This window comes from Myotis davidii, unplaced genomic scaffold (assembly GCF_000327345.1).
Source record: "Myotis davidii unplaced genomic scaffold, ASM32734v1 scaffold217, whole genome shotgun sequence".
Taxonomy (NCBI): domain Eukaryota; kingdom Metazoa; phylum Chordata; class Mammalia; order Chiroptera; family Vespertilionidae; genus Myotis; species Myotis davidii.
The window spans coordinates 6730662-6743578 of NW_006290034.1; the positions used below are offsets into that span (position 1 = coordinate 6730662).

The window sequence follows — 12917 nt, forward strand, 5'->3', positions numbered from 1 at the left end:
GAGCTCCGAGGAGAAAGGTGGGGGCTGGGAAGAAAGGGCCTATGGATGCTCTGTCCTCAGCAAAGCAGGCTGGACAGAGGCAGGACTCAACCTGGAGGCCACCTCTCAGCCTTTTGGCTGAGAACCTTGGGTGCCCAGAGGCACGGTGGTAACCTCTTCCTGCTCGTCACAACAAGACCCATTGGATGTTGGTCTGGGGTCACTACGGCACACACCTTCCAAAAGAGATGGGGCCTGGGTTCCCACAAGAAAAACACTGACACGGAGATCACCAGAGGATGAACGAAGATATGAGTAGACTGTCAGCTTCTGGGGAGTGGCTGGTTGTGTTCAAGGCCACCTGCATGGGGACAGGGGGGGGGGGCTGACAGCTGACATCCCCCTCTTCCCTTCTGAAGCAAACAAATAGTGCACGGGGTGATTCGGCAGCTGCATTCATTGGGAAAATTGATGCGCATTTCATGTGTCAGGGAGCTGAATCCCGGAGAAGGAAGCCAGCCTCCCAGAAAATGGTTTCTTTATATAGTTCCATTCATTTATTGTTTGATTGGACTTTCTGTATATTAAATTCAAGCTGTTCTGCTGCTCATGGGTATTATGATGCGTTGGCTCAGTGGGAAATAATGAAGGTGATGGGATTTTACAGCAACACATTACAAAGGAGGCGTCCCCAGCCTCATCCATCTCTCCATCAACTAGCTAGTGTGTGAGGTGGCACTTATATTAAAACGATTTTTCTGATTCAGTTTAATGACACTCATTTGAGTCCTGACACCCGGAATATGATTACATGAGCTCGATGCAATCTCCCTCCATCCAGTCCTGGTCAGCACAGGCTGAGTTATCTTCCCTCCCCATGGCACACACCTTCCGAAAGAGATGGGGCCTGGGTTCCCACAAGAAAAAAACTGACACGGAGATCACCAGAGGATGAACGCAGATATGAGTAGACTGTCAGCTTCTGGGGAGTGGCTGGTTGTGTTCAAGGCCACCTGCCTGGGGACAGGGGTGGGGGACTCACAGCTGAGGGTCCCTGCTCCTCTCGCTGCCCAGGGGGAGCGTGCAGCCCAATGGTGCAGGGCCAAGGGCCTTGCCTGGCCTGGGACAGGCGCCCCCTCCTGTGCGAGAGAAATGAAAATTCTGAGGAGAGGGAGGGCCAGGCTGCCTTCTGTTTATGGTTTTCAGGCAGAATAATTGCTGCTTCTCGGGAAGAATCATGTGTTTCTATTGGTGTGTCTAAAGGGGGAAACCCAAACAGAACCAAACACAGAGACTGAGAGACTGAGGTTGATTCTGATGATTCCGGAAGAGAGCTGTGAAATGGGCCGCAGCCTGACATCCCAGTCCAAAAACTGCAATGCTCTGAATGGCTGGATTGGAAGACGGATCTAACATGATGCCCCCGGCGTGAAGCACCCAAAAGGCCCACATCCTGTTGGAATGACTCTCTCCCTCCTCTGTAGCCCCGAAGCCCTCCACCTGCCCCTCTGTTTAAGCAGCCACCACAGCCACCAGCTCTGAGCTGGGAATCTGTTTCCGTGTCTGAGCCAAGACTTTCCCCGGGGCGGTGAGCACTGTGCCCAGCCCTCGGCAGGTGCTTGGGAAGTGCTGCCTGGATTGGAAGGAAACCTCGATCCAGGCACCAAGGTGCCTGCTTGCTGCCTGCCCTACATGCACGTCCATGCTCTAACCCGGGCTCTTGGCTTGTGCGTCTGTACTGGGGTCTCGTCGGCCCTGGGCCTTGGAGCCATCCTGCAGCCATCGGGGCCTCTTCCTGTGACATGTGTCTCCCAGGATTGGAGAAGGAATGAAGGACTTTCTTCCAGGCCAGTTTCTTGCTCTGGGAGCTGGTGAAGCTTCCAGCAGGCATCGGGGGAGGACAGCAGGTGCTGCCTGTCCCCTCTACCTTCAATATCATAGAATCTCTCACTTGCCCCATCGCATGCTATCCATCACCCTCAGTCCCAGCCACCATCGTCTCTCTTTTTTAAAAAATATATTTTATTGATTTTTTACAGAGAGGAAGGGAGAGGGATAGAGAGTTAGAAACATCGATGAGAGAGAAGCATCGATCAGCTGCCTCCTGCACACCCCTCACCGGGGTGTGCCTGCAACCAAGGCACGTGTCCTTGACCGGAATCGAACCTGGGACCCTTCAGTCCCCAGGCCGACGCTCCATCCAGTGAGCCAAACCGGTCAGGGCAGCCACCATCCTCTCTTGCTGAGATTACTGTGATAGTGTCTGTTCTATAATGTATTCACTACCCAGGACCTGGAGTGATCCTTTAAAAATATAAGTGACATCTATTCAAAACTTTCCAGTAGCTGCCCATCCCAAGATGAGTAAAAGCCCCAGGGCGAAGTCCTTGCGTGGACCATGAGCGCCCTTCATGAGCTGCTTTCCCCGTGACTCCCGTTACTTGCCCCTGCTCTTGGGCTCCACCATGAGACCCTTCTTGCTATTCCGAGAGGAGCACTCCAAGGCCCCTCCTGCCCAATGGCCTTTACATTCTCGGCTCCCCAAGCTACCCAGGACCTGAGTGACTCCAGTCCTTCTATGAACCAGTCCTCACCCACAGTCCTTCAGGTCTCTGCTCACATGTCACCTTATCTGAGAGACGCATCTTGACCCAACACAAAATAGCAACTGTCCCTGCCCTACACCCTTCCACGCTCAGCACTGCCATTCAGCACATCACACTCTATTTTTCTCTGCAGCACAACTTGCTGCCCCGTGGGAAATATTTATTTATCAATTTGCTGCCTGGTCTCCTCTATAGAATGTAAACTCCACAAGATCAGGGACTCTGTTCTCTGCTGCTGTGTATCCAGTGCCTAGTAGCTACTCAATAAATATCTGCTCACTAAATGGGTCCCTTTCTGTTCCTTACAGGCCCCCAAGTCTACAGTGGGGAACATGGCCAAGGAGCCAAAATAGTGAAAGACAAAATTTAAACGTCCCTTGCAAGAAAGTGCCAACCCTTCTAAGGATGACCTCAGAACTAGAGGATGCCCTGTGTGGCCTCCCATCTCTGTCCTGCCCACGAATGTCCTGTCTAGCTAACATATGGATAGAACTTTCACTGGTTCTTACAATGGCCAGGAGTTGGTTAGCAAATGTGTAAGCTGGGGCACAAACTGGTTTGGTTGAAGAGATATTTACTGAGGCTTACTGCCCTGTGCTATGTATGGATCATACATGGATCATACTAGGCCCTGTGCTATGTATGGATCATACATGATCTTTGGAACAAAGGTCTACCTCTATCACATCGTGGGGAAAGACAGATAAACAGATAAAGTTAATAAAATGTGGCAATTGACAAGACAGAGATATTCAAGGGCTGTCATGGGGGGCAAGGGAAGGGGTACCCGTCTTTGGAGGCAGGGAAGGCCTCCTAGAGGGCTGAGTTTTGAAGGAAGATGGGAGTTCGGCAGACACAGGGCAGGAAGAGCATGAGCAGAGACCTCTGAACCTTGGTCTCCTGCTCGTCCCACCCTCCCTTGTTTTGGTTCAAAGGAAGAGAACTGAGTCTCATTCCATTAATTTTGTCTGTACCTTACATTGGGCTGATGTGCAACCCCAGGGCCTGTGTATTCTTAGAGCTACCATGCTGACTGGCACACAGTAGGCACTCAATACACTTCAAATAAATGAATGACTCCTTTTTTTGGGATGCAGGTCTGCTCTTAGGAGCTTTAGCACCAGAGAACTTAAGAAAAGTCAAACCAAGAAAAGACATCGAGGCCAATCATTCCCAGTAAGTGCACTCGATCAGATGCCCTGGGCAGGGACCCTCCGCCATCCAGGCGGGAACTACTGACCAGTGTCCCGGGCCCAGGCACCTGGGAGCTGGGATGAGAGTTGGGGGCACCCAGAGACTGGATGAAGGTGCAGCTGGAATTTTAGGGATTGAAGGGTTAACACAAACAGATCTCAGAGCTCGATTAAGTACCCTTCTGTGCTGTGCCTGCATTGATCTCCCAGCCTTGGTTCCCCTCTCCCAAAACCTCAGGCAAGCCCCCTCCAGGATTATGTTTCAAAGGGAAATGCAAATCACCCGGAGGCTGCTTCATGCTTGGAAGAAGTAAAAATTGATTCTGCTGTCGTTAAAGTGATTTTTGGACACTGTCGAAGCTCTCTCATCATGGGGCATGTGGTGGCAGAGGCTGCTGGTCACAATTACATAACCAAGCCAACCAGCAGCACTGGGCATCTCACCAGGAGCGACACTGCCCCTTGCCCCTCCCAAACCGCCTTCCCCTCCCAAAGATAGCCAAGAGGACCGCATCCCATCCGGGCCTGGAGCTTGCCTGGAGCTGGCCCTCGATGGCCCTGGTGGATGCCCGCTCACAAGGCTTCCCCCCCGGGATGCGGCGCCCCCAGTGCCTCACCCACAGACCGACTCAGGCACCAGGCCAATTGTCATCCCAAGCAAAGTCAAACAAAGTTCAGAAGGAAAATCGGCTTTGAAAAAGCCTGCGACATATAATACATTCCCAAACTAATTCCCCAAATAAGATGAGTTGGTCTTATTTAATATTGGGAGTTCTGCATTATCCCTTCCCTCTGCTAACGGAGATAAATGAGGATTTACTCTATTTATAACATCAATTATGAGCACAGAAATTAATCCTTTAATAGGGCATTTGGGAGCTCAACTGTCAAGGGGGCAGAAGGGAAGCGTGGGCTGGGTGCAGGCGTCTCCCCCCAGCACTGGAGGCCTCAGAGAAAGGCCACCCTGGGGCCTGGGTGGTGGTGGAGCTGTTGTTCTAAGATATTTTGAGATATTAAATAATCGGGAATAATCGGCTCCCGGAGATCCCTCCCCGGAAGACACCTGAGTCACTCATCAGCGAGTCCTGGGAAAGCAGGCAGAGAGGCAGCCTGAGCCAGGAAGAGCCGCCTCCTCCATGGGCACATGGCCCTCGGCCTGCCGGTCAGGCCTGCTCTGAGGAGCTGAAGATGGTCTCTCCAGACGGGAAACAGGAGCCCAGGGAGAGATTAGGGTGAGGAGGGTTGGGAGACAGGTGTCTGCCAGGAGCTCTTAGAAGCAACCAGAGAGAATATGGCATGTGGCAGAATACTGGCCCTTGATATTCCACAGCCACCAGTGACAGCAGAGAGTAAAAACCAGACAAGCTTTCTGGAAAGGTCCACAGGCCTACCGCTAGCCAGTGGATGTGCTCAGGACAGAAACCAGCCAGGGCAGATAAAGGCTTCCAGGGTTGAGTCAGTAAGATCTCTGATAAGGGCCAGAAGACCTCCTTGATGCCGCAGAGCATCTCGGGGGATGGGCCAGACTCCAGGTGAAGGCTGCTCTCCTCTCTCCCAGGGGGCCAGGCCTGGGGCAGAGCACAGATCTAGGGTCCACCTAGAGAGAGGACAGGCAGGTCTGGAAGGCACTGAGAATAGTAGATCAAGCAAATGGAAAAGGCGCCCCATTTACATCGACTTATCCCTTAAAAAGCATCTTGCCAAGCACCTGCTATGTCTAGCCAAGCAGTGCACCTGGTGATGGTTCCAACTGCAACTCAGGTCACAGTCAAAGCAGCCCGACCCAGCACTGGACGACGGCGGCCAGGGTGGAGGGGAAGGAGAACACTGCTTACGAGGTTAAGGAAGATGCTACTTTCTTGCCCACTAGCTTCTCCTCCTAGATATATATTATTAAATATTTTTATTGATTTCAGAGAGGAAGGGAGAGGGAGAGAGAGAGACAGAAACATCAATGATGAAAGGGAATCATTGATTGGCTGCCTCCTGCACACACACACTGGGGATTGAGCCTGCAACCAGGGCATGTGCCCTGACCAGGAATCAAACCATGACCTCCTGGTTCACAGGCCTATGCTCAACCACTGAGCCACACCAGCCAGGCCCTCCTAGACATTTGGATGCGTGAGGGAAGGAAGGGTGTGGAGCCCACAGTCAGGGAAAGCATGCTTCTCCCGTGGAGGTATCCTTCCCTTCCTCTTTGCCTTTACTCTCTGGCACAGGCTTCTTGCTCTCCCCCAAGACAGTAAATGAGGCCAAGACTATCCATCCCTGACAATGGACTCGCCCCTTGACCTACAGGGCGAAGGCTACAGGAAATCCATGGTCTGCCGGGCGGCAATAGAATGCTGGGATTTTCTATGAAAGCAGCATTCATTGGAGGGCAGTATTTTGACTTGCCAGAAAGAACTATTTAATTTATAAAATCCCCGTGTGCCTAGAGCAGTGCCTGCCATGTAGTACTCACTGCACCGATGCTTTCACGAATCGAGATACAACCAGAATAAAAAAAGTAGTAACTCCGAAGGTCTGATTCCCACCCATGGGTCCTGATGGCATGGAAACAAGTGGTGGTGAGTGAAAGGAGAAAGGGCACTGGATGGAGGCAGCCAGACTGGTATCTGAAAATAAGCTCTGGCCCTTATCAGCTATTGTGACTCCAGAAACATACTTAACCTCTCTGATCCTCACCTTCTGCATCTTCAAATAATCTTTCCTACCTTGCAAGGCTGTTGTGAAGACTTAAAGAGATGATATATGCAAAGTGCTCAGCACACAGCTGACAGATAGTAGACACACACATGCTGCTACCCTAATAATAAAAAGTAATAGGAGGTGGCCACTGAAGCGGCCACTGGTGTCCCCTGAAACAATCCCATTTTAGCTCTCACTGCCCTCCATCTGCCCTGTCTTCTCCCCACGGCAGTCTGAGATATCACTCTGGTGTCATGAGGCCCCTCAAAGGGCATGTGAGGGCACTAGGCAGTCAGAGCCGCATCAGAAGCACAGCCAGGCAGCTCCTGGCCACGGGCGAGGTCTCCCATGTGATGGGATGGCCAGGGTCAGCCTGGAAGGACAAAGATGCCTGCTTCTTCTGACACGGGCACGCATGCTCTCTGGCCCATTTGATCCCTAATATCCCATCAGACCCGAGCGCCCACATCTGCTACCGGAGCCAAGAAACACAAGGTCAAATGAGCAGACATTCTTACCCATTCTGGGTGGGAACAGTGTTTGAAGAAGAGTGGGTGGCAAGTGGGAGGAGGGGCAGGACGACCTCTGTCAGACAGACAAGAGGTAAAGGGAATGCCCCATGCAAAGTGGCCTTCACAGATGGACAATGACACCCCTTGCTCGCCCCCTTGCTACTCCCTCCGATGTGGCAGAGTGACAAATGTAATCACTTTAAAAGGTCCCGTCACCTGTTCAGTCATTCCCAAGAAGCACTACAGAAAAACCCACACCAGCGGCCACAGGGTTTCAGCCACGAAAAAATCGAATCACCAGAATGCCACCAAACGAATTGTCAAAGACCAAATAAAAAGCTTCATGAATTCTCCACCAGCAATATAACGCTTCCTGGCCTAAACAAATATAGACCCAGCACATGAATTGTGAAGGGGGTTTGCATTAGCCTTAGTGACTTGCAACGGCTGAAGCAGAAACCCTAAGAAATACAGGTCTCCCTAAAGCTGCCTCCATTGACCCTAATACTGTTAAGGGGAAATTGTACTCTCCTTCCTGAGCCCCCTTTTTCTTTTTCTTCTTCACATCCCAGGACCATAAATACATTTCTGTGACCTCGGTTGGAGAGGGGGCCTCTGGGAGGTGGAAGAGACAGAGTCACTAGCGACCGTGCTGAGCGTCCTTGCCCCTCCCTTTGACAATATTACCGCTTCTGTGTCCGACCACGATTCCTTCGGACGACCTCACAATCGCCCAGGTAGCCAGGCCATCCCATCACAGAGGCGGGCTGAGAAGCAAGGCTGCTCCTCCTTCAGCGAGGAAGAAACCAACTGGGGCCCCGTTTTTCAGAAAACCCAAGTTCACAGTCGCTTAGAGAAAGTCTACTTGGGGCTACGGAACCTTGGGCATCCAGGGTAGCAGAAAGGACAAGTAAGGCAAAAGGGAAGTCAGCCTGCAAATACGCTACAAACAAATGCCGGGAGGGTCCGAAAAGAGTGCTGCCGGTGTCTTCCATTAATGCAAGTATGTCCCCTCCTGGCGATACTCACCAAACCCTCACAGCCTTTTCCTCCCCACCGGCTGCCCTGTTTCTTGTCTTTATGCGCACAGAGGTAATAAAATGCAGCCATCGCCTCTCCACCCCCCAACACACAGAATGCATGGTGGAAAAAAGAAATGGTGACTTAACTTTCTAAGTTTTATAAAATACACCTAAAGAACGCTCAATTCGGAGCAAGCCACTGCCCCCCGAACGAATCCGTCACGTGCTTTCCCCTTGTGATCAGGCAACTTTCCTTGTCACATGTGTTGGATACACCTCTCCATCCTCTCTGCCAACCCTGACACCATCCAGGGCTGCGCCGCCCCATCGCCACGGCCCTGCTCCAGGCCACCAGCACCCACTTACCCCAGTGTCGTCATGGTGACAATGGTGTACCAAAAGGAGGCAGGGATGCTCGTGAACTTGCTGGCAGAGGAGCCCTTCTCGGCGTAGAACATCACAGTGGCAAAGATGATGATGGCCATGGTGAGGGAGAAGAGGAGAAAGCCGAGTTCGGAGGCACAGCTCTTGAGCGTGTAGCCCAGGATCCGCAGGCCCTGCGAGTGTCTGGAGAACTTGAAGATCCGGAAGACGCGGAAGACCCGCAGCGTGACGAAGGCGCCCGACACGTCCTCGTTGTTGGTCATGACCAGGCCGATGTAGTAGGGCATGATGGCCACCACGTCGATGATGCTCATCACGCTGCGGATGAAGCGGTAGCGGCTGGGCGCGGCGAAGAGCCGGAGGAGGTACTCCACAGTGAAGATCATGACACACGCCGTGTCCAGGCAAAAGAAGGCCACCGAGTAGCGCTCGCCACACGGCAGCTCCTTGCTCCCGGGCACCGTGCCGCACGGCACCGTCTCCACCACGTTGGTGATGACCGAGACGGCGATGAAGAAGCCAGTCACGTAGTAGAAGACCAAGGCCATTGTGCTGGTGTGCGGGTTCTCGAAGGCGCGCCACATGGTCTGGCGGAAGCTGAGCGAGGGCATGGACTCCTGGTTGTTCTCCGAGTCGAGGTCGTCCTGCAGCCGCTCGGCGTTCTCCCGCTTGCGGTCCTTGTACTCCTCGTAGCAGCAGTCGCCGATGATCTCGGGGAGGATGCCGTAGAAGGCCAGCTCATCGTCGTAGGCCGAGATGCACTCGTAGCGCGGGTAGTGCAGCTTCCCGGTGCGGTAGAAGTTGAGCACGCAGCGGAACACCTCGGGGTCCCGGTCAAAGAAGTACTCCTTGGTGTCCTCGTTGAAGAAGAACTCCTTCTCTGTGCTGCCCAGCAGCGTGTCCGGGTAGCGCTCCAGCGTGGTCCGCCAGGTCTCGAACCTTCGCCCGCTCACGTTGAGCACGATCAGCTCGTCCTGACGCTTGTTCTTGTCGGTCGGGGCCAGGGGCATGGGGCAGTTGGCCACTGGCATCCACCCGATGGCCGCAGCCCTCGCAAAAGGCAGCCAGGCTGCCACTCCCGCCGCCATGGTGACTCCGGGGCGGCCACCGCGCAGACTGTGCACACCAGCTTGGACTCAGTGCAGTGACCCCTGGGAGACAGGAGGAGAGAGCAGAGAGCCAGGTGAGTCCTGATGGGCAAGCAGGTGGGACGTGGGACTCTAGGAAGGGTCACTGGTGAGGGAAACAGCAAACGTCTTAAAAGCAAATGAATTAAACGGAAATGACCACCCGAGAGAGGACAGTTCTCTCTGTCCTCCCGTGGGGAGTGCACCTAGCACGGGGGTGCGGCGTGTGGATCATCAGATGTTGCTGCTGCCTGACAAATTGTCAAGTTCCAAGAGGGCTCAGAGCATGTGGAGGGAACGCCTCTTTCGCAGGATGATGGGGGGAGACTCGGGAAATAATCAGCTCTGAAAGGTTATGGCCTTCTTGCAAATTCAAATCGGGAGAGGGTAAATGAGTTCTCATTAAACGAATTTCAAAGTGGAATAAACATGCTAATTTTTATCTCTCTCTTCACCCACCACGGCAATCAGGAATGGGGTGTGGATGAAGGAACTCAGGGGAACACTTTCTTTCCACTCCTCGCTGGTGAGGAGGCTGGGGTTGCCCAGCCTGGAATGTTCTGTGAGATGGCCGGTGACTACAGCAGGCTCAGGGCTCGGTGGAGCTCTGTCCCCAAGTCCAATGGAGAAGGCTGTCCCCACAGGAGTGTTACTCTCTGGGACACCCAGCCACCTAGTGTCCAATCGCGACCCTCAGAACCATGACAGGAAGATGGGACAGGCTCTGAGGCTGGGCAGGGGCCCCTCCCCACCTGTGAAGGACTCTGGGATTCTTCATTCACCTGCCTCCCATGCACTGCCCCTCTCCCTCCCAGAGGAAGCTGATCCACGCTCACTGCCATCTCCAGATTCCTCGCCTCCCGTCTCCATCTGCCCACCATCCTTAGCTCCCGTGGGTTATATAACAATACTCTTCCCCATGCCAGCCTCCGTCACCTGGCCCCACCCGGCCTTAGGCAGTTCCTGGTCTCCTCCCGCACTGCTCTCTGACCACACTGTGCATGCTCCTCCCCACCCCCTGCCTGCACGGAGGGAACAATGGCCGGGAGAATTATATTTGGCTTTAGGAAACAGTTTTACCTTCCCAGATCTGGCTTTTTAAAGACAACAGTGAGATGGCTCTGCAATCCCCAAATGTACACCATCTGTGGATAGCCATGTGGTGACACAGAAACACACGTAACATGACGGGAAACTGTTTGGGGTTAACACAGTTGTGTTCACAAATCCTAAATCGATCACTCAGAACCAATCCTGACTCAGAATTATTGTGGGCCTCTGGAATGCAGTTGGTTCAATTCTGTGTTTAAAGAAATGAGGATGCCCTAGCCAGTTTGGCTCAATGGATAGAGTGTCGGCCTGTGGACTGGAGGGTCCCAGGTTTGAGTCTGGTCAAGGGCACATGCCCCGTTGCGGGCTCAGTCCCCAGTGGGGGGTGTGCAGGAGGCAGCCGATCAAGGATTCTCTCTCATCATTGATGTTCCTATCTCTCTCTCTCTCCCTCTCCCTTCCTCTCTGAAATCAATAGAAAAGTATTAATAAATAAAGTGGTGTTTTTTTTTTTTTTTAAAAAAGAAAGAAATGAGGCAGAGGTGAGCCTTATCATGGGATCTGAGCTCCATCTCTCCTTGTCAAACCCGCTTCCTTCTCCTGACTCCCAGCTCTAGGCTTTTCAGGTCTGTACCTCCTCTCACTCCTGGGCTGCCACTAGCCTTTCCCACCGGACGCCCTGGAACAGGACAGGCTTAGCTGGGTCTCCCTACTTGCAAGAAGCTGCTCTTCTCCCCTTACTCTCAGCATCCCTGGCCCCAGGCCTGTCACCTTGGCCTCCTTCCTCATTGCTCCACCCAAAGAGTCGCCAAATAATGAGACCATGGCTCTGACTGCCCTCATGAAGGTCCCAGTCCCTTCAGGCCTGCTTGTCTTCACCACCACCCCCACCCGCATTGCTCCTGTTCCCCAGAAATCCATGCTGCTCAGTCATCTCCCTAAGCCTTACTCTGATGGCCGTACCCCACAGCTTCCAAAATCAAATCCAAACCGGGCCCAGCACTGCAGCATTCCCACAGCCAGCTCCTGGCTTACCATTCCTGCCCCGGGTAACATGCGCCCATTTCCCCCCAGCAGAGAGATCACAGACAGCTCACGCATAGACCTGTGGGGGTCTCTGTCTCTGGGCATGCTCCCTTCCTCCTCTTGGCAACATCCTCCCCCTCCAGCCCTTTTAGATTCCCACCTGGCCCTCACCCTCGCTGTGGTGCCCCCACCTCTCCCACCATGAAATTCTCTCCTCCTGTGGGCTCCCATACGGTGTTGCCCCTCATCTCTAGCACCCGTTCCCTCTGGCCTGGATTACAGATGCTTCTCGTGTCTTCTTAGCAATCACGGCTCACAGTAATTGGGCAGTTACTGCAGGCCAGGCAGGGCCCTGTCTCCTCTGGACTCTCTCATGCCTTCCCCACAGCAGCATGGGAAGAATCTAATATGCACTGGTCGGGAACGCAGGGACCCCACCTTAGCAGTCTGAGCCTGCAATGGAGCTAATTGCTTCTCTGGGTCCCCCTGTGAGAAGAACAGCAGCAGAGGTTCCCTGAGGCCTGCTGGTGCCGGGCACAGTGGCACATGCCGGCATGGACCCTGGCCCCGCCAACAACCTGAGGGGCAGACACCACCGCTGCCCCCATTTTGCAGATGAGGAAGACGAAGCATGAGGAGCTGTACGAGGTGATGTAGTAAGTGGGCAGAGAGCTTTAAACCCAGGCAGTCTCAACATGGAGTCAAGGGCTCGGCCAGGCCACTGCCCTGCTTCCCCACGCCCCTTCTCCCCCACCACAGGGCAAAGGCCATGATGCCTCCAGTGTTACTTGACAACCAGGAGGGGGCACAAGCCCTAAGCCCTAGTAAAAGGTACCAAAAAAAGGAGCAATTACCCCACTGCTACTTTCTGCGTGTGTGTGTTGTGTGTTGTGCGGGGAACATGCAGGTTTTGGAAGGGGAGGAAAAGTCCCACCGGATACCATGCCCGCAGCCACCCCAGCCATGCCTCCACACAACCCTGCAGACATGGCCGGCTGAAGCAGGGCTTCCGGTGGCTCTCACTGCAGCGTGGGCCCCCTGATGGGCACCGACACCTCCTGGAGCCAACCCGGGTATGAATTCCTGCAACAGGCACAACAGTGCGGCCCCATTTCCAGCCAATGGCACTGCGCATGCCTAAACGCCGGGGTTTTACTAGGACGTGGACGCCTTACAGATGAAAACTCTGAAGCTATTTTTGTTTTTGGCAGAGGAGTTTGACAGTGGGAAAGGTGGGGGTGGGGGCAGCGGGAAAAAGACATTTAAACAGGTGAGTGCTGAAATGACAAAGGCAGAAAATCCTGCAAAAGGGAAACATCCCCCC

At 53.6% G+C, this 12917-nt stretch overlaps 1 protein-coding gene across 2 annotated transcripts in view; it reads right to left on the reverse strand.

The window, feature by feature from the left end:
* The window catches only part of KCND3 (potassium voltage-gated channel subfamily D member 3), a 135158-nt gene that overhangs the window by 120625 nt on the left and 1616 nt on the right, over positions 1 to 12917 (reverse strand). For both annotated transcript variants that reach the window (XM_006763011.2, XM_006763010.2), the window contains exon 2: positions 8373 to 9541. In XM_006763011.2, coding sequence (XP_006763074.1) covers positions 8373 to 9478 — 1106 coding nt within the window. In that variant the 5' untranslated portion in view covers positions 9479 to 9541. The remainder of the gene's footprint in view (positions 1 to 8372; positions 9542 to 12917) is intronic.